General features: G+C 38.4%; 2 protein-coding genes across 5 annotated transcripts in view; one reads left to right on the top strand and one right to left on the bottom strand.

The window, feature by feature from the left end:
* The window catches only part of LOC138441332 (oocyte-specific histone RNA stem-loop-binding protein 2-like), a 64546-nt gene that overhangs the window by 7665 nt on the left and 30423 nt on the right, over positions 1–26458 (bottom strand). The window contains exon 3 of one of the 3 annotated variants that reach the window (XR_011257318.1): positions 2039–2120. The exons of the other annotated variants lie outside the window; for them this stretch is intronic. The gene's annotated coding sequence lies outside the window, so the exon portion shown is untranslated. Of the gene's footprint in view, positions 1–2038; positions 2121–26458 lie in introns of those variants that run through there. 3 annotated transcript variants of the gene reach the window in all.
* Positions 1–26458, top strand: part of CDC25C (cell division cycle 25C) — a 36582-nt gene that overhangs the window by 2479 nt on the left and 7645 nt on the right. For both annotated transcript variants that reach the window (XM_069592151.1, XM_069592150.1), the window contains exons 4-7: positions 300–345; positions 1909–1942; positions 2048–2137; positions 7558–7716. In XM_069592151.1, coding sequence (XP_069448252.1) covers positions 300–345; positions 1909–1942; positions 2048–2137; positions 7558–7716 — 329 coding nt within the window. The remainder of the gene's footprint in view (positions 1–299; positions 346–1908; positions 1943–2047; positions 2138–7557; positions 7717–26458) is intronic.

The raw sequence follows: 26458 nt of genomic DNA, 5'->3' as shown, positions 1-26458 counted from the left end.
GTATTTGTTCTAATTTCATATTTCCTGAGTGATAAATTTTCCTTTCTACTGATGAAAAAAAATCTCTGTAGGTTAGCATAATGTACTATTTCCGAGAAATTTTCCTTTATGTGACATATGCAGATTTTCAAGTTTCCATGAACTTGTACCATGGTACCTTGTATCATGAAATTGGTATTTATCAAGAGCCTTTGTATTTAAAAGCTCAGCTTTTGAAATTAATATGGCTCACTAGTAATGAAAACTAGAAGGAAAGACAAAATACATGAACAAGAATAACTCTTTACATCTGACTGCAGGTCATTTGGAGTCTACAGGACCTGAGCAAGTACAGTTAGCTGGAATGTAAGTTCTTTTGCTAAATGAATCCCATACTAAAGTATTAAAGGCTTCTCAGCACTGGCCTGGGGATTTTATCCTATGCAGAGTCTATAGCGAATGTTTCACCTTAAGTGTAAGGGGGCTTGAAGGCGTAGGTTCTTCCCTTGAAAGATATTTTAAGTTTCCAAAATCGAAATTGTGTTGTAAGGGACTTCCCTGGTGGCGTAGTGGATGGAAATCCGCCTACCAATGCAGGAGACTTAGATTTGATCCCTGGTCCGGGGCAATTCCACATACTGTGGAGCAACTAAGCCCATGTGCCACAACTTGTGAGCCTGTGCTCTAGAGCCCATGAGTCACACCTACTGAGCCTGCATGCCGCAACCACTGATGCCTATGTGCCTAGAGCCTGTGCTCTGCAAGAAGAGAAGGCACTGCGATGAGAAGCCTGAGCATTGCAATGAAGAGTAGCCCCTGCTTGTTGCAATTAGAGAAAGCCTGCAGGCAGCAACAAAGACCCAATGCAACCAAAAAATAAAATAAATAAAAAATAGTAGATTACTTATGTAAAAAAAATAGTGCTGTGAAAAGGAAGGCTATTTATTTTAACCCTCACATACAATCAGTATGGTCTTTAAAATGGAAGAGAATGGTATACTGAACTTAGATGGAGGCTATCATCTGCATGTGAGTAGTACTAAATCTTAGTGGTCAAATGTACAGCAGAGGGCAGGCTCTGGAATCAGAGTGTTTGGATTCCAGTATCTTACTGCTTCATGAACTTATTTTGACAAGTTTCTTAACCTCAAGGGACCTCAGTTTATTTGTAATAAAAAAAAAATAATAATGGAGATAATAGCACTTTACATAAATGACTCCTGTGAGGATTAAATGAAGATGTATACCTAATACATATACTGCATTTTACAATGTTTTTTATTACTATTGAAGATTCTTTATTGAAGATCTTAGAAAAATATTCAGTTGGAGAGTACTCAAGGAATGAAAAGTAGTTTTAATTCTTAAATTTATCATGAATTTTCCATTTGATTGTTTTAATATTTTTATAACTTTATTCTTCAAAGTTTAGGTGAATTAGCTGCCTCTTTGTGCATAGGGAAGACTCTCCATGAGTATTTTTAATCAATACATGTGAAAGTTTTACTTTATATCGCTTTTATTTTCTTTGAATTGCTTATATGTCCTAACTCAGACTATATGAAGTCTGGGGAGGGAGGATAGAAATTCATAAAAAATAAATATTAACTCCCAGTAGTCCATGCTGAAAAATTAGCAAATTGTAAATTGTGTCTACATAAGATATAGGACAAAGTCATCATCTTTGATGCATATCTATATATATAGTTATGCCAGTGAGGTGAGGTCCTCATCCCCAGGATGTCACTTGATGTGTTGTTATTTACCACAGAGAACACCCTATATATTGGTATTGGAAGAGACATCAATTAGGTACAGGTCTCCTAGAATGCAAGAAAAGAAAAGTGGGATGTCCTGAGTCACTGAAGAATAACCAAATCGTGTTTGGGGTTTGAATGACTGGCAGTTTTTCTTTTTTTTTATTGACAGGAATTACTGCCAACATCTTATAAAATGTAGCCCAGTGAGTAACTCATCTTTCTTGGGTTTGGGTTTGTCAGGTGGGAGGCAGAGGATTTCCAGCTTAGCTTGAAGATGCCGGATATTCTTTGAAAACAATCTCTTGTAGGCACAGCTGTTTTGTAGCACTCCGAATGCCTTGGACCATGGCCGCAGGAAGAAAGATACAATATGTGGCTCATCTGCAAATAAGGAAAATGTGAGTGTTTAATGGAATCCTAGGTCCATTAGTAGTTTTATTCCTTTGAGTAGAGCAACTCATCAGTATCCCTATGAGACCTAGAGCTGTCTGTGCTTCAGTATGCTCACAAGGAAATTGCAACACTAGAGGGAAAAAAAATTCTTTATAGTTTGTTTGTTTTTTTCTATTTAAGGTTTGATCCTAGGATGGAAACCCGGCTTCCAGTCTTCCACAGCAGGTCATCATTATTACTCATGTTCAGTTGATTGTAATGTAAAAAGTTTAGGACTTAAAAAAAAAAAACACAGGGATAATTTACATAACTTGTTCACATATTCATTGCATGGCTTCACATACGAGTCTAGGTTTCTTCATTTCTTCTTATTTCCCTCTTAGTCTAGCTTCTTAGCCCCTATTCTGAGGAAGTCATTGTCCTTTTTTATCTGAGTCTTAGATCATCCTTCAGTTCCAAGTTGAAACTAGCTTCTCCAAAGCTACATAGTAGCTAAGATAATTCTCTAACTAATCCCTTCACTAATCCCCTTTTCTAACCATCTTTTTGCTTTTTCTGTCCTCCCATCCTTTCTTCCAGGTCAGTATGTATTAAAGATAGCTGCTGTTCTTCTTTGCTCACATTGCCTAAGTTATGCCCATGTTTTTGGCTGTCCTAATCAGCTTTTTCTTGAATTAGTACAGTTCTACTCTCTGTTTATAATCACTATTTTAAAATTTCATCATTCCTTCCCCTGTCAGGCTCCCTTTTTCCTCCCTTCCTTTGGCTTGTGATCATAAAATCAGTACCTTCCAGAGCGATTCTACACACCATACATCAAATCCAAACCATAATTTGTATTTTCAGGATATGTGGTCAACCTTGATTACATGTACTATGTTTTGTGAGGGTTATCCATGGCTTCATCAGATGAAATGTTTTTGGGCAGAGTCTACTGACACCTCTTCTTTCAGCCAGTGTAGTTTTTCTTATGCAGGAAAACAGCACTTCAAAGCCCCTGGAGTGGTGGGTACCCAGGTACCTGAGGTCTCCTCTTTCTATACTGGTGAGTCACTGGACATCATCCTCAACAATCAGCTGAGGTGTTGTGGAGTAGAGGATTGCAGATCTGGATTTAAATGGCCCTTTGAATTTTCTAAGCTGACTTGAGTGAGAAAAGGGGTTGGAGAAGTAACCTTTGAACAAGGAAAGAGAGGAGATATGTCCTGTAATCTTTTTATGTTAAATTTTAAGAAGAAGAATAAATTCTTAGGCCTTTTAAAGCATTTCCCCTTTATTCTTTAAGTGTTTCCCTACTCTTTCTCATGGCTTGCAGGTGGCTCATTGGGTAAAGAATCTGTCTGGAATGCAGGAGATGTGGTTTCAATCTCTAGTTGAGAAGATCCCCTGGAGGAGGGCATGGCAACCCACTCCAGTATTCTTGCCTGGAGAATCCCATGGACAGAGGAGCCTGGCTGGCTATAGTCCTTGGGGTTCTCAAGAGTCAGACACGACTGAAGAAACTGAGCATGCATGTACCCCTCTTTGTCAATTTTAAAAGCACTGTGTGCCCATGTGAAAACTGTGTAAAAATATAGTAAAATAAAAAAGAAAATAGCTACCACATAGAGAAAAACCACTATTAACGTTTACCTCATTGCTTTCAATCTTTTAACCATGTGTATAGTTTTACAAAGTTGAGGTCATATTGTATATACAACTTTATATTCTATTATTTTAAATAAATATTAAAACTCTTAGTAAACAGTTCTTAATGGATGCTTTTATTCTAATAATTGAACTGTAATTTATATAAGTACTTCCTGATTGTTGGGCACTTATGGGTATATATATTTTGCTTTTATAGATGATGCTATCGTAAATTCCTGAGCACAAATTTTGCCTGTTAACAATTTTTTTTATTGAGGATTAGTATAAAATATTATAATTACTAGATTAAAGGGTTTAAATACTTTTAAGATTTTTGATACATATTGCCAAATTCCTTTCCAAATAAAGTTCTAAGAATTTACATTTTCATGAGCAATCCATAGCTTATTTGGATAAATGATTTGTTATCACTTTAAAAAATTTGCTAATTAGATGGGTAAAATGTTTTATTTTGTGTTAAAAGTGATTAATAATGATTTCATGTCCCTTAGCCATGCATATTTTCTCTAATGAATGATTGTGTCCTTTGTTCATTTAGCTACTGGAGTTTTAAGTTACACATGTGCTCACTTGTTATTGTGTTTGTTTAATTGAAGTATATTTGATTTACAAGGTTGTGTTAGTTTTGGGTATATAACATCACTTGTTTTTAATAAACTATGGACTTGATATACTCCAAAGATTTGGATCCTAATCTCAACACTCTGGGAAAGGCATTTTAATATGCCTCGTACTAAGGAGATAAAGTTGAGCATGTTTCAGATTTTTCATATCTTGGAGTAAGGCAAGACTTAGAGCATAGTAAATTGCTAGATAGCTATTAGTATATGTATGTGTAATTTTTTTAATATAGTAAAATATATATAACATTTACCATCTGAACCATTTTTGTGTATAATCCAGTGGCATTATGTTCACAACATTAAGTATGTTTACTATCCATTTCAGAATTTTTTTATCATTAAAAACAGAAGCTCTCTGCTCACTAAGTAATGGTGGTGGTGCTTTAGTCTCTGAATTGTATCTGACTCTTATGACCCCCCATGGACTGTGGCCCACCAGGCTCCTCTGTCCATGGGATTTCCCAGGCAAGAATACTGGGGTGAGTTGCCATTTCATTCTCTAGGGGATCTTCCTGACCCAGGGATTGAACCTGTGTCTTCTCTGTTGTAGGCAGATTCTTTACCACTGAGCCACAGGGAAGTTGCCCATTAAACAGTAACTCCCCCTTTTCTCCCTCTGGTAACCTTTAGTCTACTTTCTGTCTCTGTGAATTTGACTACTCTAGGTACTGCTTCATGTAAGTAGAATAATATATTATTTGGCCTTTTCTGTCTGGCTTATCTCACTTAGCATAATATCTTCAGGGTTCATTCATGCTGTAGCATGCTTTAGAATTTCATTTCTTTTTATGGCTGGATAATATTCCATTATATGGATATACCACATTTTGTTTATGCATTAATCTGTTGATGGACATTTCGTTTGTTTCTACCTTTTAGCTATTGTGAATAATGCTGCTATGAACATTAATATAAAAATATCTGTTTAAATCCCTACTTTCAATTCTTTGGAGTATATACCAAAAAATGGAATTGCTGGATCATACATTGTATGTTTAATTTTTTGTTAGAACCACCATACCATTATCCATAGCAGCTACATCATTTGACGTTTCCCACAACAATGTACATGGTTCCAACTTCTCCATATCCTTGCTGACACTTGTTATTTTCTGTTTTTTTGTTTGTTTATAGCTATCCTAATAAGTACAAAGTAGTATCTCTGTGATTTTGACTTGCATTTCCGTTCAGTTCAGTTCAGTCGCTCAGTCGTGTCTGACTCTTTGTGACCCCATGAATCGCAGCACGCCAGGACTCCCTGTCCATCACCAACTCCCGGAGTTCACTAGGACTCATGTCCATTGAGTCAGTGATGCCATCCAGCCATCTCATCCTCTGTCGTCCCCTTCTCCTCCTGCCCCCAATCCCTCCCAGCATCAGAGTCTTTTCCAATGAGTCCACTCTTCGCATGAGGTGGCCAAAGTACTGGAGTTTCAGCTTTAGCATCATTCCTTCCAAAGAAATCCCAGGGCTGATCTCCTTCAGAATGGACTGGTTGGATTTCCTTGCAGTCCAAGGGACTCTCAAGAGTCTTCTCCAACACCACAGTTCAAAAGCATCAATTCTTCGGTGCTCAGGCTTCTTCACAGTCCAACTCTCACATCCATACATGACTACTGGAAAAACCATAGCCTTGACTAGATGGACCTTTGTTGGCAAAGTAATGTCTCTGCTTTTGAATATGCTATCTAGGTTGGTCATAACTTTTCTTCCAAGGAGTAAGCGTCTTTTAATTTCATGGCTGCAGTCACCATCTGCAGTGATTTTGGAGCCCCCCAAAATAAAGTCTCTCACTGTTTCCACTGTTTCCCCATCTATTTCCCATGAAGTGATGGGACCAGATGCCATGATCTTCGTTTTCTGAATGTTGAGTTTTAAGCCAACTTTTTCACTCTCCTCTTTCACTTTCATCAAGAGGCTTTTTAGATCCTCTTCACTTTCTGCCATAAGGATGGTGTCATCTGCATATCTGAGGTTATTGATATTTCTCCTGGCAATCTTGATTCCAGCTTGTGCTTCTTCCAGCCCAGCATTTCTCATGATGTACTCTGCATAGAAGTTAAATAAGCAGGGTGACAATATACAGCCTTGATGTACTCCTTTTCCTATTTGGAACCAGTCTGTTCTTCCCATGTCTAGTTCTAACTGTTGCTTCCTGACCTGCATACAGATTTCTCAAGAGGCAGGTCAGATGGTCTGGTATTCCCATCTCTTGAAGAATTTTCCACAGTTTATTGTGATCCACACAGTGAAAGGCTTTGGCATAGTCAATAAAGCAGAAATAGATGTTTTTTTTGGAACTCTTTTGCTTTTTCCATGATCCAGCAGATGTTGGCAATTTGATCTCTGGTTCCTCTGCCTTTTCTAAAACCAGCTTGAACGTCAGGAAGTTCACGTTATGACTAGTTATGTTGTGCATCTTTTCACATGGTAGTTGGTCATTTGTATATCTTCTTCTTTTTTTTTTTTTTCTTTAGGGAAATTATCAACTTTTCAAGCTTTATTTGACTCTTTAAAAAATTAAAACATTTGACATTCTTTTTTTTTGTTGTTGGTCTTTTATTTATTTATTTATTTATTTTTTAGTTTTTAGTTTTTTATTTTTTAAATTTTAAAATCTTTAATTCTTACATGCGTTCCCAAACATGAACCCCCCCTCCCACCTCCCTCCCCATAACATCTCTCTGGGTTATCCCCATGCACCAGCCCCAAGCATGCTGCATATCTTCTTTCAATAAATGTCTGTTCAAGTCCTATTTGTTTCTGTTGTTATTGTTGCTATTGTTATTGTTGAGTTTTGGAAGTTCTTTATGTATCTTGAATATTAATCTCTTATCAGTTATGTGATTTGCAAAAATTTTCTCCTATAGGTTACCTTTTCAGTTTCTTAATAATCTGATGCACAAAGGTTTTTAATTTTGATGAAGTCCAGTATATCCTATTTTTCTTTTGTTGCTTGTGCTTCTATATAATATTCAAGGAATAATTGCCAAATCCAATGTCATAAAGCTTACCTCACCCTATTTTCTTCTAAGAGTTTTATAGTTTTAGCTCTTGCATTTAGGTCTTTGATTCATTCTGAGTCAATATTTTTATATTGTTATAAGGGAAGAGTCCTAGATAGTTTTTAATATTGTCAATATATTTTGTAGGACAATGGAAACTTGGTGGAAAGTGAAATGAAACATCTGGGCAGTCCCATTACTACAGTTTCAAAATTACATAAAAGTCCAGAGCTAGCAGAATATCAGGCAGAAGAGGTACCAGATGAATTGATGGAGTTTTCACTGGAAGATCAAGAAAAGGCCAAGGTAAAATACTCTCTGATGGTATCTTTGTGTTTTTCAAGTTCCTTCATTCTTGGATAAATAAAATTGTGTCTCTAATATGTTGCAGCCACTGGACTCTGTGGTAGGTCTGAAGAGATGAAGATATGGTCTCTATACTCTAAGGGTTACCTGACTGATAGAGTGTCAGGTCATCATGGGAATATTACTGCTGGTGAGAAGGTTTGTTAGCAGTTTGAGTAAGTCACCATCAGTGTAACCTGGTGTAAAAGATAGCTCCAGAATAATAGTAATATATGAAATATGTTTAGGATGATGTTTCAAATATTTTAGAGTATACCGTTTTGTCTTTTATCCTCTCCATATCACTAAGAGGAATATATGAAGCCTGTTATTAGCAATATGCTAATATGTCAAAGATGCTTTCTTAGGCATTTAGATTTTCTGAGTCAACTTCCTTTCTTTGAAACAAATATGTACAGGGTTTTGCTTTTTTAGGTGGGATCCAACATTCTCCTGTCAATGGTTGTTCAGCAGTGAGTTGCAATTTTGGAATTCTTGCAGGAGAAGATGAGCGTACATCCTTCTACTCTGCCATCTTTTCATGTAGGCTGTTAAGAAAGTTCTAGGACCCACAACAGATTTTCCAACTTGTGGATCTGGCAAAGGGACTGAGAACCCCCAGGAAATCTGACTTTAGAGGCCAGTGGGATTTGATTTCAGAACTTCCACAGGAGTGGAAACAGACTCTTGGAGGGCACAGACAAAACCTTGTGTGTACCAGGACCCAGGAAAAAGGAGCAGTTTCTCTACAAGAGACTGAGCCAGACTTGCTGTGAGTGTCCAGGAGTCTCTGGCAGAGGTGTAGATCGACAGTGGCCTGCTGCATGGTCAGGGGCAATGAATACAACAGTGCAGGCATAAATTCTTTTGAAGGAGATCGCCATTATCTTCATTACCCCTAGAATAGTTTGGTCTCAGGTCAAACAACAGGGAGGGAACACAGCCCCATCCATCAACAGAAAATTGGATTAAAGATTTACCGAGCATAGCCCTTATAAAGAAGCTGAGCACTGAAGAATTGATGCCTTTGAACGATGGTGTAGGAAAAAACTCTTAAAAGTCCCTTGGGCTGCAAGGAGATCAAACCAGTCAATTCTAAAGGAAATCAGTCCTGAATATTCATTGGAAGGACTGATACTGAAGCTGAGACTTCAATACTTTGGCCACCTGATGTGAAGAACTGACTCACTGGAAAAGACCCTGATGCTAGGAAAGATTGAAGGTGGGAGGAAAAATGGAAGACAGAGGATGAGATGGTGGGATGGCATCACTGACTCGATGGACATGAATTTGAGTAAGCTCTGGGAATTGATGATGGACAGGGGAGCCTGGTGAGCCACAGTCCACGGGGTCACAAAGAGTCGAACGTGACTGAACTGCATTGAGCATAGCCCGACCCTTCAGAACAAGACCCATATTCTCCCACAGTCAGTCTCTCCCATCAGTAAATTTCCGCAAGCCTCTTGTCCTTATCCATCACAGGTCATAAGAATGAAAACCACAATCACAGAAAACTAACCAAATTGATCACATGGATCACAGCCTTGTCTAACTCAATGAAACTATGAGCCATTGCCGTGTAGGGCAACCCAAGGCAGACAGGTCATGCTGGAGAGTTCTGACAAAACAAGGACCACTGGAGAAGGGAATGGCAAACCACTTCAATATTCTTGCCTTGAGAACCATGTTATCAGTATGAAAAAGCAAAAAGATAGGACACTAAAATATGAACTTCCCAGGTCAGTGGATGCCCAATATGCTACTGGAGAAGAGTGGAGAAAAACTCCAGAAAGAATGAAGAGATGGAGCCAAAGTGAAAACAACATCCAGTTGTAGATGTGACTGATGATAGAAGCAAAGTCCAATGCTGTAAAGAACAATAATGCATAAGAACCTAGAGTGTTAGATCCATGAATCAATGTAAATTGGAAGTAAGTGGTCAAACAGGAGATGGCGAGAGTGACATTTTAGGGATCAGTGAACCAAAATGGACCAGAATGGATGAATTTAATTCAGATGACCATTATATCTACTACTGTGGGTAGAATCCCTTTGAAGAAATGGAGTAGCCCTCAGAGTCAACAAAAAAGTCTGAAATGCAGTACTTGGGTGCAATCTCAAAAATGACCGAATGATCTCTGTTCATTTCCAAGGCAAACCATTCAATATGACAGTAATCCAAGTCTATGCCCCAACCACTAATGCTGAAGAAGCTGAAGTTGAATGGTTCTGTGATGACCTACAAGACCTTCTGTGGGCAGGAATCCCTTAGAAGAAATGGAGTAGCCATCATAGTCAACAAAAGAGTCTGAAATGCAGTACTTGGATGCAATCTCAAAAACAACAGAATGATCTCTGTTCGTTTCCAAGGGAAACCATTCGATATCACGATAATCCAAGTCTATGCCCCGACCAATAACGCTGAAGAAGCTGAAGTTGAATGGTTCTACGTAGACCTACAAGACCTTTTAGAACTAACACCCGAGAAAGATGTCCTTTTCATTATAGGGGACTGGAATGCAAAAGTAGGAAGTGAAAAAACACAGGCAAATTTGGCCTTGGAATATGGAATGAAGCAGGGCAAAGGCTAATAGAGTTTTGCCAAGAGAATGCACTGGTCATAGCAAACACCCTCTTCCAACAACACAAGAGAAGACTACACATGGACATCACCAGCTGACCAACACTGAAATCAGATTGATTATATTCTTTGCACCCAAAGATGGAGAAGCTCTATACAGTCAACAAAAACAAGACCAGGAGCTGACTGTGGCTCAGATCATGAACTCCTTAATTGCCAAACTCAGACTTAAATTGAAGAAAGTAGGGAAAACCACTTGACCATTCATGTATGACCTAAATCAAATCCCTTATAATTATACAGTGGATGTGAGAAATAGATTTAAGGAACTAGATCTGATAGACAGAGTGCCTGATGAACTATGGATGGAGGTTCGTGACATTGTACAGGAGACAGGGATCAAGACCATTCCCAAGAAAAAGAAATGCAAAAAGGCAAAATGGCTGTCTGAGGAGGCCTTACAAATAGCTGTGAAAAGAAGAGAAGCAAAAAGCAAAAGAGAGAAGGAAAGATACAAGCATCTGAATGCAGAGTTCCAAAGAATAGCAAGGAGAGATAAGAAAGCCTTCTTCAGTGATCAATGCAAAGAAATAGAGGAAAACAAATAGAATGGGAAAGACTAGAGATCTCTTCAAGAAAATTGGAGATACCAAGGGAACATTTCATGCAAAGATGGACTCAATAAAGGACAGAAATGGTGTGGATCTAACAGAAGCAGAAGATATTAAGAAGAGGTGGCAAGAATGCACAGAAGAACTGTACAAAAAAGATGTTCATGACCCAGATAATCACAATGGTTTGATCACTCACCTATAGCCAGACATCCTGGAATGTGAAGTCAAGTGGGCCTTAGGGAACATCACTACGAACAAAGCTAGTGGAGGTGATGGAATTCCAGTTGAGCTATTTCAAATCCTGAAAGATGATGCTGTGAAAGTGCTGCACTGAATATGTCAGGAAATTTGGAAAAGTCAGCAGTGGTCACAGGACTGGAAAAGGACAGTTTTCATTCCAATCCCAAAGAAAGGCAATGCCAAAGAATGCTCAAACTACCACACAATTGCACTCATCTCACATGCTAGTAAAGTAATGCTCAACATTCTCCAAGCCAGGCTTCAGCAATATATGAACCGTGAACTTCCAGATGTTCAAGCTGGTTTTGGAAAAGGCAGAGGAACCAGAGATCAAATTGCCAACATCTGCTGGATCATTGAAAATGTAAGAGAGTTCCAGAAAACCATCTATTTCTGCTTTATTGACTATGCCAAAGCCTCTGACTGTGTGGATCACAATAAACTGGAAAATTCTGAAAGAAATGGGAGTACCAGACCACCTGACCTACCTCTTGAGAAACCTGTATGCAGGTCAGGAAGCAACAGTTAGAACTGGACATGGAACAACAGACTGGTTCCAAATAGGAAAAGGAGTACATCAAGGCTGTATATTGTCACCCTGCTTATTTAACTTATATGCAGAGTATATCATGAGAAATGCTGGGCTGGAAGAAGCACAAGCTGAAATCAAGATTGCTGGGAGAAATATCAATAACCTCAGATATGCAAATGACACCACCCTTATGGCAGAAAGTGAAGAGGAACTAAAGAGCCTCTTGATGAAAGTGAAAGAGGAGAGTGAAAAAGTTGGCTTAAAGCTCAACATTCAGAAAACTAAGATGGCATCCGATCTCATCACTTCATGGGAAATAGATGGGGAAACAGTGGAAACAGTGAGAGACTTTATTTTCTTGGGCTCCAAAATCACAGCAGATGGTGACTACAGTCATGAAATTAAAAGACGTTTACTCTTTGGAAGGAAAGTTATAACCAACCTAGACAGCATGTTGAAAAGCAGAGACCTTACTTTGTCAACAAAGGTCCGTCTAGTCAAGGCTATCGTTTTTCCAGTAGTCATGTCTGGATGTGAGAGTTGGACTATAAAGAAAGCTGAGTGCCGAAGAATTGATGCATTTGAAATGTGGCGTTGGAGAAGACTCTTGAGAGTCCTTTGGACTGCATGGAGATCAAACCAGCCCATCCTAAAGGAGATCGGTCTTGGTTGTTCATTGAAAGGACTGATATTGAAGCTGAAACTCCAATACTTTTGCCACCTGATGTGAAGAACTGACTTATTTGAAAAGACCCTGATGCTGGGAAAGATTGAGGGCTGAAGGAGAAGGGGACGACAGAGGATGAGATGGTTGGATGGCACCACCGCCTCAATGGACATGAGTTTGGGTAAACTCCAGGAGTTGGTGATGGACAGGGAGGCCTTGCATGCTGCAGTTCATGGGGTTGCAAAGAGTTGGACACGACTGAGCAACTGAACTGAACTGAACTATGGTGTCTCCTGCTGAAGATACCCGGGAGGTAAAAATCATACAAAGGGGAATTCCCTGGCAGTCTAATGGTTAGGACTCTATGTTCTCACTGCCAAGGGCAGTGTTAAATACCTGGTAGGGAAAATAAGATCCCAGAATCCTTGTGGCATGGCTGGAAAAAAAAATAATTTGCAGCTAGAAAGAAAAAAAAAGAAATCTTACTACTAGGGACTTAGAAAAATGATCGTTGCTTGTTCAGCAGGCTTGGTAAGCTGAATATACAGAGTCTGAATGAACTAAAGTGTTAAGAAAGATGGTTAAGTAATTATCTAAAGTGATGCTGTTCAGTATAACTTTCAGAGATGATGGGAATATTTGATACAGTATCCACTAGCTACTAGCCACATGAGGCACTGAGAACTTAAAATGTGGGTAGTGCCACTGGGAGTTGGTGATGGACTGGGAGGCCTGGCGTGCTGCAGTTCATGGGGTCGCAAAGAGTCGGACACGACTGAGCGACTGAACTGAACTGAGTGCCACTGAGGAACTGAATTTTTTTTCTTAGTTTTAATTCATTCAAATAGCCATGTGTGGTTTGTGTTTCTATAATGAGTAGCACAGATCTAGAACTCTCTATAAAGTGTGGTCCCTGGAGCAGGAACCTAAGTATCAGGTAGGAACTTCTTAGCCATACAAATATATGGGCCCCACCCCAGATCCTAAAAGATGGTACTGTGAAAGTGAGGCACTCAATATGCCAGCAAATTTGGAAAACACAGCAGTAGCCACAGGACTGGAAAAGGTCAGTTTTCATTCCCATCCCAAAGAATGTTCAAACTAGTGCACAGTTGCACTCATCTCACAGGCTAAGAAAGTAATGCTCAAAATTCTCCAAACTAGGCTTCAGCAGTACGTGAACCGAGAACTTCCAGATGTTCAAGCTGGGTTTAGAAGAGGCAGATAAACCATAGATCAAATGGCCAACATCCATTGGATCATAGAAAAAGCAAGACAATTCCTGAAAAATAGCTACTTCTGCTTCATTGACTATGATAAAGCCTTATCAACTGTGTGGATAGCAACAAACTGGAAAATTCTTCAAGAGATGGGAATACCAGACCACTGACCACCTTACCCACCTCCTGAGAAATCTGTATGCAGGTCAAGAAGCAGCAGTTAGAACTGGACATGAAACAACAGACTGCTTCCAAATTGAGGAAGGAGTACATCAAGGCTGTATATTGTCACCCTGCTTATTTAACTTATGTGCAGAGTACATCGTGTGAAATAACTAGGCTGGATGAAGCAGAAGCTGGCATCCAGTCCCATCACTTCATGGCAAATAGATGGAGAAACAGTGGAAACAGTGAGAATTTAGTTTCTTGGGCTCCAAAATCACTGCAGATGGTGGCTGCAGCCATGAAATTAAGACACTTGCTCCTTGGAAGAAAAGCTGTGACAAACCTAGATGGCATATTAAAAAGCAGAGACATTACTTTGCTGACAAAGATCAGTCTAGTCAAAGCTATGGTTTTTCCGGTACTCCTGGATGGATGTGAGAGTTGGATCATAAAGAAAGCTGAGCGCCGAAGAATTGATGTTTTTGAACTGTGGTGTTGGAGAAGACTCTTCAGAGTCCTTTGAATTTCAAGGAGATCAAACCAGTCAATCCTAAAGGAAATCAGTCCTGAATATTCATTGTAAGGCCTGATGCTGAAGCTGAAGTTCCATTACTTGGCCACCTGATGTAAAGAACTGACTCATTGGAAAAGACCTTGATGCTGGGAAAGATTGAAGGCAAGAGAAGGGGAAGACACAGGATGAGGTGGTTGGATGACATCATTGACTGGATGGACATGAGTTTGAGCAAGCTCTGGGAATTGTTGATGGACAGGGAAGCCTGGCATGCTGCAGTCCATGGGATCACAAAGAGCTGGACATGAGTGAGAAACTGAACTGAACTGACCCCAGATCTGAATCAGAATCTTTGTGAGTGGGGCCCAACAATCTAGTTCAATAGTTCCTCCAGGTGATTTTGATGCACACTTAAGTCTGCGAGCCACTGCAGTATAAATTGAAGTTAAAAAATGTATTTTTTAATTTTATTTTTTAAAAATTAATTAATTTTAGTTGGAAGATAATTACTTTACAGTATTATGGTTTTTACCTTATGTTGACATGGATCAGCCATGGATGCACATATGTCCCCCCATCCTGAACCCCCTCCACTAAATTAAAATCTGTTTTCTTTCAATTTCGTTGGTTTATGGGAAAACAACAGAACCAAGATAACAATCCAAAAGGGGCAGACTGGGTATTGGGAGAATTGACAGTGACCTTCCTAAATTAAACATTTTTGAGGACTTGCTGATTATGGAGAGTAGATCTGTGGAAAAAGCAAGTTAAGGATAGTTAGCATGGGGAAAATGCTACTAGGCCTTTTGGAAAAAAAACAAAAAAGCCCATTGTGAAATGAACCTTAGTGTTGCTCTTGAAATACAAGTTAGTCTTCATATTTGTAAAATGTTGGCATTAATACAGACAAGTCTCAATAGTTATTAACATAATAAAGTTGAATTTAATGTTGATTAAAAAGAAAATTCTTTTGTTTTCAACTTTGTTGTTTTAAATTTTTCTGAAGTATTTAAACTGCTTTTGTGAAATTATAAGTACAATAACAGTGGACAAAATTGAATCTTGCTTTGCTGATTGATGATCTTTCACAGTCTTAGAAACATTGTTCATTTTGAATTGTATGATATAAACATTATATGACAGTGAATTTAAAATAGACTCACCCCAGTAAACACTCTGAAATTTTGTTTATTTACATGGAAGAATAACATGTGGCTGTTAGGTATTTATTTTGTTGGTCTTTAATAAATATTAAATCTCTTTATTGGCTTGTTTTCTTGGATTATGACTCTTTTATAGAGTAATTTTTTATTGAGAGCCTACTGTTTAAGACTGTGCATTGCAGTAGATTTTAGGTTAGAAAAAGTGTAGGGATTTTCTGTTACTGGTTTATATCTTTGATGCTAAATGGAATGGGATACCTTATAAAGCAAGGACATTGGTATAACCTTTGTGATTTTTGATTCATTTCTTTAAAAAAAACCCTGTTGACACTTGTTAAGGGTCAGGCACTGTGATACAATAGTGAATAAAACAGACTAGGTTTATGCCCTCTTGGGGTTTATATTCCTGACATAAAGACACAAAAACCCAAAACCAAAAAACATGTTCATCAACTTACTAGATGAACTTAGTTCAAGTTCTTGGTTGCAAATAACAGAAATATATTCTAGTACCTCAGGCAGAAAAAAGATTTTTCTGGAAGATATTGAGGAACTTGGAAAATTACCAGGAAGTTTGGAAAATAAGATGAGGCCCAGCCAAAGTGCTACTATAGGAACGTTGTGCTCTGGATGCCACCAGTTGCTGGCTAAATGCTCAGTGCCACTATTACTGGCCCCCTGCCACAGAACATAACCCACCTTGCTGCTGGACTCTTGATCAGGGACATTGCTGCCACCCACTATATTGTCCATTGTGATGCAGCATAAAAACATCTTAACCAATGTGGTGCTTTTGTATTGTTCCTCAAGGTTCAAAATCCAGTCAAGATTATGAAGTTGACTATAAGAGAACGGAAAAGGTATTATCTGTCCCCTTTTGTCTTCTTATCAGGAGGCAAGGCTTCATTCTGTCTAATTTGAGATGTTACTAAAATAAGATGGTTAGTAGCCAAATTGCAAATGACTGTGATAGAGACAAAATAATTTAACTATTGCAAATTGTCTAAGTGTAATGTAGGAAACAAAATGGGGACCAATATAGCATCTTGACAGAAGACGCTATTACCTCCTTTAAATGGAAAGGCCTTAGGAAAGGTCTCTTCAAATAGGAGATATTTAGTTGAGAACAGATTCATGAACTGTCCCAGTTTCCCTGAAATTGAGGAAGTTCTCAGGACATGGGACTTTCATTCTAAAAGTGAGGAAGTCCTGAATCAATTAGGATGAGTTGATAAGGAACTATCAACTTCTTCCAATCCCAAAGAGAAGCAATGCCAAAGAATGTTCAAACTACTGCACAATTGTACTCATCTCACACACTAGCAAAGTAATGTTCAAAATTCTCCAAGCTAGGCTTCAACAGTACATGAACCAAGAACTTTAAGATGTTCAAGCTAGATTTAGAAAAAGGAAGAGGAACCAGAGATCCAATGGCCAACATCCATTGGATCACAGAAAAAGCAAGAGAATTCCAGAAAAACATCTGCTTCATTGACTATGATAAAGCTTTTGACTGTGTGGATCACAATAAACTGTGGAAAATTCTGAAAGAGATGGGAATACCAAACCACCTTACCTGCCTCCTGAGAAATCTCTATTCAGGTCAAGAAGCAATAGTTAGAACTGGATACGGAACAACAGACTGGTTCCAAATAGAAAAAGGAGTACATCAAGGCTGTATGTTGTTATTCTGCTTATTTAACTTATATGCAGAGTACATCATGTGAAATGCCAGACTGGATGAAGCACAAGCTGGAATCAAGATTGGGGGAGAAATATCAATAACCTCAGATATGCAGATGACACCACCCTAATGCAGAAAGCGAAGAGGAATTAAAGAGCCTCTTGATGAAAGTGAAAGGGGAGAGTGAAAAAGCTGGCTTAAAACTCAACATTCAAAAAATGAAGATCATGGCCTCCAGTCCCATCACTTCATGGCAAACAGATGGGGAAACAGTGAGAGACTTTATTTTCTTGGGCTCCAAAATCACAGCAGATGGTGACTACAGTCATGAAATTAAAAGACACTTGGTCCTTGGAAGAAAGGCTATGACCAACCAAGACAGCATATTAAAAAACAGAGACATTACTTTGCCAGTAAAGATCTGTCTAGTCAAAGCTATGGTTTTTCCAGTAGTCATGTATAGGTGTGAGAGTTGGACCATAAAGAAAGCTGAGCACTGAAGAATGGATGCTTTTGAACTGGAGAAGACCCTTGAGAGTCCCTTGGACAGCAAGGAGATCAAACCAGTCAGTCCTAAAGGAAATCAGTCCTGAATATTCATTGGAAGGACTGATGCTGACGCTGAAGCTCCAATACTTTGGCCACCTGATGTGAAGAACTGACTCATTGGAAAAGACCTTGATGCTGGGAAAGATTGAAAGCAGGAGGAGAAGGGGATGACAGAGGATGAGATGGTTGGATGGCATCACCAAGTCGATGGACATAAGTTTGAGCAAGCTCTCGGAGTTAGTGATGGACAGGGAAGCCTGGTATGCCACAGTTCATTGAGTTGCAAGTTTAGACACAACTGAGTGACTGAACTGAACTGATAAGGAACTGTACATGACAGGAGTTGATAAGGTACCATACATAACTAGATTGTTCCATGACAAGGGAATATTGTTAAGTGCCAGAATCCCAAGGTGAAAAGATCCTGGTGTGTTCAAGGAGCTGAGAAACCAGTGTGAGTGAGGGAAAAATTTCCCTAGGTAGGAAAGGAGAGGTAGGTAGGAGACAAATCGTGCAGAGCCTCTAGGCTATGGCAAGTTTTTCAATTTTATTCTAAATAAATGAAGTGGGAAGTTATTGAAGGGTTTTAAGCAGGGCACTAGTATAATCTGATTTATAAAGACCACACTTGTTGCTGGAAGAGGAAATGGATAAGAGTTGGGGGAGGGGAGAGGAAGGAGTTGGAAGTAGGTAAGAGTAGGAAGCAATTGCAACAATCCCAGGGAGATTGTTGGTAGCCTGAACTAAAGTGGTGGCTGTGGGACAGAGAGAAGTGGATGAATTCAAAATACACTTTGGATATAGAATTAACAGGACCTGGTGGGTTGGATATAGGCTATGAAGGAAGGATGGGTCAAGGATGACTCTAGATATGTGAAGTTTGAAGTGTCTGGTTTCAAAGAAAACAGAAGCAAGCAGTATAAAACTACCTTTTCTCACCAAATATAGCAACCTATCTTCTCTGGTATTCATATGATCTGCCATTCCTCTAGTTACATGAAACAAAATGTCCTTGCTCAGATCTAAACTCAGCCCTTTCACCCATTTACACTGCACCCTTTGCATTCGTTCATTCAATAATCCTGGGGTTACAGTAGTGAACATAGCACAAGTCCCTGCTCTTGTGGAGCTTACATTCTAGTCAAGAGGTAATAGACAAATCCCAAATATATTTATAATTGGCTGATAGTAAAAATACTATGGTAAAAAAAAAGTGGAGTAAGAAGAATGGAGAGTGCTTGGATTACAATGTGGTAGAATGGGAGTTTATATATATATATATATATATATATATATGTATATATATATATATGTATATATATATATATTTGGCTGCACTGCATGGCATGTGGAACTTTCTTAACTAAGAGTTGAACCTGTGCCCCTTGCAGTGGAAGCATGGAGTCTTGACCACTGCACCACCAGGGAAGTCTGGGAGTTGATCTTTTTGGTAGGTTGCATAGGTTAGAGAATATCTCTCTGAGAGTGAGCAGACTTCTGAAGCAGCAATGGAGCCAAGCAGCAGCTATCAGGAGGAATGAGTTCTTCCAGGCAGAAGGAAAAGAAAGTGAGTGCCTCTGAGATGGCAGAATTACTGGCATATTCATGGAAGAGCAAGAAAGCTGGAGCAGTGAGCACATGCAGAGTGGTAGATAAGGGCAGAAGGCAGGTACCTGGACAGATCATATAGGGCCTTATGGTCTGTTGTAAAAACTTTGCAAAACCTCTGAGTCAGATGGAAGCATCTCTTCTTGTTTGCTCCTACAGTACTTCTCTCTCTTCCTCTCTCCTATATTATCTGTTTTCCTCTTTCTCTTAGATTGATAGTTATCAATTTTTTTTTGTATCAGGATTCCTTTACAATCGTAATTATTGAGAACCCCTTCCCTGTACCTGATCTTACAGGAAAAGCATCCTGACTTTCTCTGTTGAGTATAATGTTAGCTGTAAGTTTCTCGAGATGTCCCTTACCAGGTGAGGAAGTTTCCTTCTTTTCCCTAGTTCACTGAGATATTTTAGCAGGAACAAGTACTAGATTTTGTCATGTGCTTCCTGTGTATCTACTGAGATGATCATATGAGTTCTTTTTCTAACCTACTAATACTGTGAATTACATTTATTGATCTTTGTTAAAACAACCTTGCATTCCTTTGATTAGTCATTAATGATATATTATTATTTTTATGTATTGTTGGATTTAATTTACTAAAATTTTGTTGAGAATTTTAAACATCCATGTTTGTGAGCAATATTGATCTTCATTGTTTTGTTTTCCTTATAATGTCTTTGGTATTGGTATCAGTGAAATGTCATCAGTTGGAAAGAATTCTCTCTTTTTTCAGTTTTCTGAAAGAGTTTGTATAGGATTGGTTTTCATTTTTTAAAATGTTAGGCAGAATTCACCTGTGAAGGTGTCTGGACCTGAGTTTTTCTTTGAGAAGTTTTTTTTTTTTAAGTTTCTGTATTGTATTTTTTGGCCATGCCATATGGCTTGCAGGATCTTAGTTTCCCAACCAAGGATTGAACCTGCATCCCCTGCATTGGAAAGTGGATTCTTCATCACTGGACCACCAGGAAAGCCCCTCTCTATTGTTTTTCTGTTCTCTACTTCATTGAATTTTGCTCTAATCCATTATTTCCTTCCTCCTGCTTGGATTTAGTTATTTCTAGGTCATTGACTTGAATTCTTTCTTCTTTTTTTATAGGTACTTAGACCTATAAATTTCATCTAATCACTGGTTTAGCTGAATTTTTACCCAAGTTTTTGTATGTTATATCTTCATTCTTGTTCATCTCAAAATATTTTCTGATTTCTTTCATGATCATTGTTGACCCATTGGTTATTTAGGAGTGTGTTAATTTCTACATTTGTGAATTTTCCAGATTTTTTCTGTTATAAATTTCTAATTTTCTATTGTGTTCAAAGAGCATACTTTATATCACTTCAATTCTTAAAATTTATTGAGTTCTTTTATCAATATCCTAGTATATAATCTATGCTGGAGGCTGTTCCATGTTTATTTGAGTAGAATGTGTATTTGAGAATACTGTTGTTGGGTACAGTATCTAGTTGGTTTATAGTATTACTTCAGTTTTCTTTTTCTTAATATTTATTTATTTTTGGTGGTGCTAGGTCTTCATTGTACTGTGTGGGCTTCTCCTTGTGGTGGCTTGTGTTGTAGAGTACAGGCTCTAGGGTTCTTGGACTTCAGTAGTTGTGGTACATGGACTTAGCTGCTCTATGGCATGTGAAATCTTCCCCAAGATTTGCAGGTTTATGAGATCAAGCCTGCATCCACTGCACTGGCAGGCAGATTCTTAACCACTGGACAACCAGGGAAGTCCAGTATTGCTTCAGGTTTTTGAGCTTTCTAAAAATGAAAGTGAAGTCGCTCAGTCATGTCCAACTCTTTGCGACACCGTGGACTGTAGCTCACAAGGCTCCTCCATCCATTGGATTCTCCAGGCAAGAATACTGGAGTGGGTTGCCATTTCCTTCTCCAGGGGATCTTCCTGACCCAGGGATCAAACCCAGGTCTCCTGCATTGCAGGCATACACTTTAATCTCTGAGCCACCAGGGAAGCTGGAACCATCCTAAATTCTGCCATCACTGGTTTTGCCATTCTCACCAGAGCATTTGTTGTTCCTGCAGCCTAGAACACTTCCCCTGGGCAAACATGATTTTCTCCCTCATTTCAGTCTCAGATCTCCACATTTGTCAGAAAGCCTTTCCCAACGAGCTTCTAACCCCAGTATTTTTCCTATCTTTTATCTTTTCTTTTTCACTTATGACACTTATCAGTATATGAAAGTACAGATTATGTTTATTTGTCTCTTCCACCCTCTTATTCACTGCTATGTCACCTGGTATTTACTTGAAAATTGTCTAACAGGTATGTAAATATGGAAGTCTGGAAGTTAGAACAGAGGTCTTGAGATAGAAATTTGAGGATCATCATCATAGAGGGAAAAATCTAAATTAATGAGTAGAAAAAAATCACCTAGAAAAAAGGCCAGGTCCTAGCTCTGAATCCAACATCTATTCAAGGTTTGATAGGTGGGGAAACTTGGCAAAGAAGACAGGAGCCGGAGAGTTAGAAGAATCACAGTTTTTTCAGTAAATGGTTGCCTATACAAGGACTAAACTCAGAAACTAGGTAGTGCCACTGAAGCTAAAGAAGGAAGTAACCAAGTCAATGGAAGCCACTGTGTGATTCAGGATGATACAAGGCTAAAGAAGTGACTGATGTTTCAAGAAGATTGTTGATAACCTTGATAAGAGCAGTAGAGTGGTACAGACAGAAGCCAAGTCTATGTGTGTTAAAGAGCATATAAGCTATGAAGAAATGGTGATGCCTCTTCAGTTTATGAAATAATTATCCAGTTTAAAAATCTATAGATAGATTTGAGCTTTTTTCTTTCTGGTCTTTTCAGTGCTTAAAAATTCCCAGATTTGGAAAGTGTTCATTAATTCCTTAAACAATGAAAGCCATTAGTTGGTAGATCTAAGACAGCTGGTCCTGGGATCTGCCCTCACCAGCTTCTGGACACTGGGAAACTCCTGACTAGCTAGACAAAGCAAAAGTATCATTATTGTTCCTCTATGACTTAGCACTTATACTCTTTGCAGTCAGTTGCCATTTGTTTTTATGTAAATGTATTGGAAATAACCTATCAAAGCACTAGTGGCTGTTTCTGTTTGTTGAAATAGTTTTCGGTGAACGTTTATTTCTGGCTTCTTGTCCTTGGACTATATGAAACCCAAAGAGATGTTTATCACCCTCATTATTGCCATCATAATAGCTACCAAAAACCTAAAGCTTCAGTGCAACAGAATAGAGATTTGAGAAATAGACCTATGCATGTATGGTCAATTGATAATAGATGAAGATACAAAAGCAAGTAAATGCAGAAAGCATAATCTCTTCAACAAATTGTGCTGGAGCAATGGAAAATCCATGTGTAAAACAAAAACTTCAATCTATACTTCTTATCTGGAGAAGGAAATGGCAACCCACTCCAGTATTCTTGCCTGGAGAATCCCAGGGACGGGGGAGCCTGGTGGGCTGCTGTCTATGGGGTCACACAGAGTCGGACACAACTGAAGCGACTTAGCAGCAGCAGCAGCATACTTCATATCATATATATAACTTTACACAAAATGAATCATGGGCCTAAACATAAGAGTGTAGAACAGCTGAAGAAAGAAAGAGAAGAATGCTTATGACCCTATGTTAGGCAAATATTTCTTAGATGTAATGCTAATAAATGGATACATTTCACTTAGTAGATAGTTAATTCAAACTCTTTAAAATAAACTCTTTGCTTAATAATTACAGTGTGTTCTAGATAGGCTCCTTTGGTTAAAGAAATAAAGATTGACTAAGGCCAGCAAATTTGAAATTATGATCTAGCTTTCTCCTGCATTCTTCTCAGGGCAAAACTGAAGTAATACGAAGGGAAGTCATTCATGGAGGCTGGGTAGCCTGCTTCTCAGTTCTTTACCACATCTCCTCAACCACTATACCTTTGGTTCATCCATCCATTCATCACTGGTGTCATGACCTTGACTGTATCTCTTGGCTCCTTCCTTTTAATAAAACTTTGGCTTCTACTGCTGCCTAATTATTTTGACATTTTGCAAGTTCGACTCCCAGAGAGGGAACCTGATTGACCCAGATTATGTTTACATATTTTTGACCACTAAATAGGAGTGTTCAGTCAGCAATATGGTCCAGTCACCAGTGGCTTGCAGTAGGATTGTGGAGACTATAGGGTGTTGACTGGCAGGGGTCCAAGGGAAAAAGTAGGTATAGAATGTTGGTATATCAAATGTGATCTGTACCTTTAACTGGTACCATGAACAATCAAGTTTTCTTTAGACAGGACCATGGGTGTGACAAATACTGTTGTGTAGATGTAGTTATGGTGTTGTTGTACAGTAAATTACTGATGTTCTTACTTTCTTCTCCCAGAAACCATTGACTATCAATATGTTTTCCAATTTTGACTCTCTTATGGCCTAGCCTGCTTCTAAATCAATCCATGGCAGTTAGTGAGATAAGTATATAAAGAAGGAAAACAGAGGATAAGAATCTTGGATTAGTTTAAAGTTGCTATCAGAGATCTTTTAATATATCCCCCTGCATCTGGGTATATAACACCCATATCGTATCTTTCAAAGAGACTATTAGTCTATACTTCTGTACTTAGTCTATTCCTGGGTGAGCAGCTCCCATGGTATTTAATCCATTTTTTCTTCCTGATAGGCTTCATAGTATCAATCCTATAATGGTCATCCTGATATTTTTTTTCAATTTTTTTATTTTAATTGGAGGCTAATTACTTTACAATATTGTAGTGGTTTTGCCATACATTGACATGAATCAGCCATGGGTGTACATATGTTCCCCATCCTGAACCCTCCTCCGACCTCCCTCCCCATCCCATCCCTCTGAGTCATCCCAGTGCACCAGCCCTGGGTACCCTTTCTCATGCATCGAACCTGGACTGGTGATGTTTCACATATGATAATATACATATTTCAATGCTATTCTCTCAAATCATTCCACCCTCATCTTCTCCCACAGAGTCCAAAAGACTGTTCTATACATCTGTGTCTCTTTTGCTGTCTTGCATATAGGGTTATCATTACCATCTTTCTAAATTCCACATATATGCATTAGTATACTGTATTGGTGTTTTTCTTTCTGGCTTCACTCTGTATAATAGGCTCCAGTTTCATCCACCTCTTTAGAACTGATTCAAATGTATTCTTTTTAATGGCTGAGTAATATTCCATTGTGTATATGTACCACAGCTTTCTTATCCATTCATCTGCTGATGGACATCTGGGTTGCTTCCATGTCCTGGCTATTATAAACTGTGCTGTGATGAACACTGGGGTACACGTGTCTCTTTGAATTCTGATTTCCTCGGTGTCTATGCCCAGTAGTGGGATTGCTGGGTCATATGGCAGTTCTAGTTCCAGTTTTTTAAGGAATCGCCACACTGTTCTCCATAGTGGCTGTACTAGTTGCATTCCCACCAATAGTGTAAGAGGGTTCCCTTTTCTCCACACTCTCTCTAGCATTTATCGTTAGTAGACTTTTGGATAGCAGCCATTCTGACTGGTGTGAAATGGTACCTCATTGTGGTTTTGATTTGCATTTCTCTGATAATGGGTGATGTTGAGTACCTTTTCATGTGTTTGTTAGCCATCTGTATGTCTTCTGTGGAGAAATGTCTGTTTAGTTCTTTGGCCCACTTTTTGATTAGGTCTTTTATTTTTCTGAAATTGAGCTGCAGGTATTGCTTGTATATTTTTGAGATTAATTCTTTGTCCATTGCTTCATTTACTATTATTTTCTCCCATTCTGAACGCTGTCTTTTCACCTTGTTTATAGTTTCCTTCATTGTACAAATCTTTTAAGTTTAATTAGGTCCCATTTGTTTATTTTTGCTTTTATTTCCATTACTCTGGGAGGTAGGTCATAGAAGATCCTGCTGTGATTTATGTCAGAGAGTGTTTTGCCTATGTTTTCCTCTAGGAGTTTTATAGTTTCTGGTCTTATGTTTAGATCTTTAATCCTTTCTGAGTTTATTTTTTTGTATGGTGTTAGAAAGTGTTCTAGTTTCATTCTTTTACAAGTGGTTGACTTTTACAAGTTTTACAAGTTTACTTTTACAAGTTTTCCCACCACCACTTGTTAAAGAGATTGTCTTTTCTCCATTGTATATTCTTGCCTTTTTTGTCAAAGATAAGGTGTCCATAGGTGTGTGGATTTAGCTCTGGGCTTTCTATTTTGTTCCATTGATCTATATTTCTGTCTTTGTGCCAGTAGCATACTGTCTTGATGACTGTGGCTTTGTAGTAGAGCCTGAAGTCAGGCAGGTTGATTCCTCCAGTTCCATTCTTCTTTCTCAAGATTGCTTTGGCTATTTGAGGTTTTTTGTATTTCCATACAAATTGTGAAATTATTTGTTCTAGTTCTTTATTTCCATACAAATTGTTAAATTATTTGTTCTAGTCCTGTGAAAAATACCATTGGTGGCTTGATAGAAATTATATTGAATCTATAGATTGCTTTGGGTAGTATACTCATTTTCACTACATTGATTCTTCCAATCCATGAACATGGTATATTTTTCCATCTGTTTGTGTCCTCTTTGATTTCTTTCATCAGTGTTTTATAGTTTTCTATATATAGGTCTTTTGTTTCTTTAGGTAGATATATTCCTAAGTATTTTATTCTTTTCATTGCAATGGTGAATAGAATTGTTTCCTTAATTTCTCTTTCTGTTTTCTCATTGTTAGTGTATAAGAATGCAAGGGATTTCTGTGTGTTAATTTTATATCCTACAACATTACTATATTCATTGATTAGCTCTAGTAATTTTCTGGTGGAGTCTTTAGGGTTTTCTGTGTAGAGGATCATGTCATCTGCAAACAGTGAGAGTTTTACTTCGTCTTTTCCAAACTGGATTCATTTTATTTCTTCTTCTGCTCTGATTGCTGTGGCCAAAACTTCCAAAACTATATTGAATAGTAGTGGTGAGAGTGGGCACCCTTTTCTTTTTCCTGACTTTAGGGGAAATGCTTTCAATTTCTCACCATTGAGGGTAATGTTTGCTGTGGGTTTGTCATATATAGCTTTTATTATGTTGAGGTATGTTCCTTGTATTCCTGCTTTCTGGAGAGTTTTTATCATAAACGGATGTTTAATTTTGTCAAAGGCTTTCTCTGCATCTATTGAGATAATCATATAGTTTT

This window comes from Ovis canadensis, chromosome 5, assembly GCF_042477335.2.
Source record: "Ovis canadensis isolate MfBH-ARS-UI-01 breed Bighorn chromosome 5, ARS-UI_OviCan_v2, whole genome shotgun sequence".
Taxonomy (NCBI): Eukaryota; Metazoa; Chordata; class Mammalia; order Artiodactyla; family Bovidae; genus Ovis; species Ovis canadensis.
The sequence above is the reverse complement of the archived record's forward strand: the minus strand, read 5'-3'. Positions and strand labels throughout refer to the sequence as shown.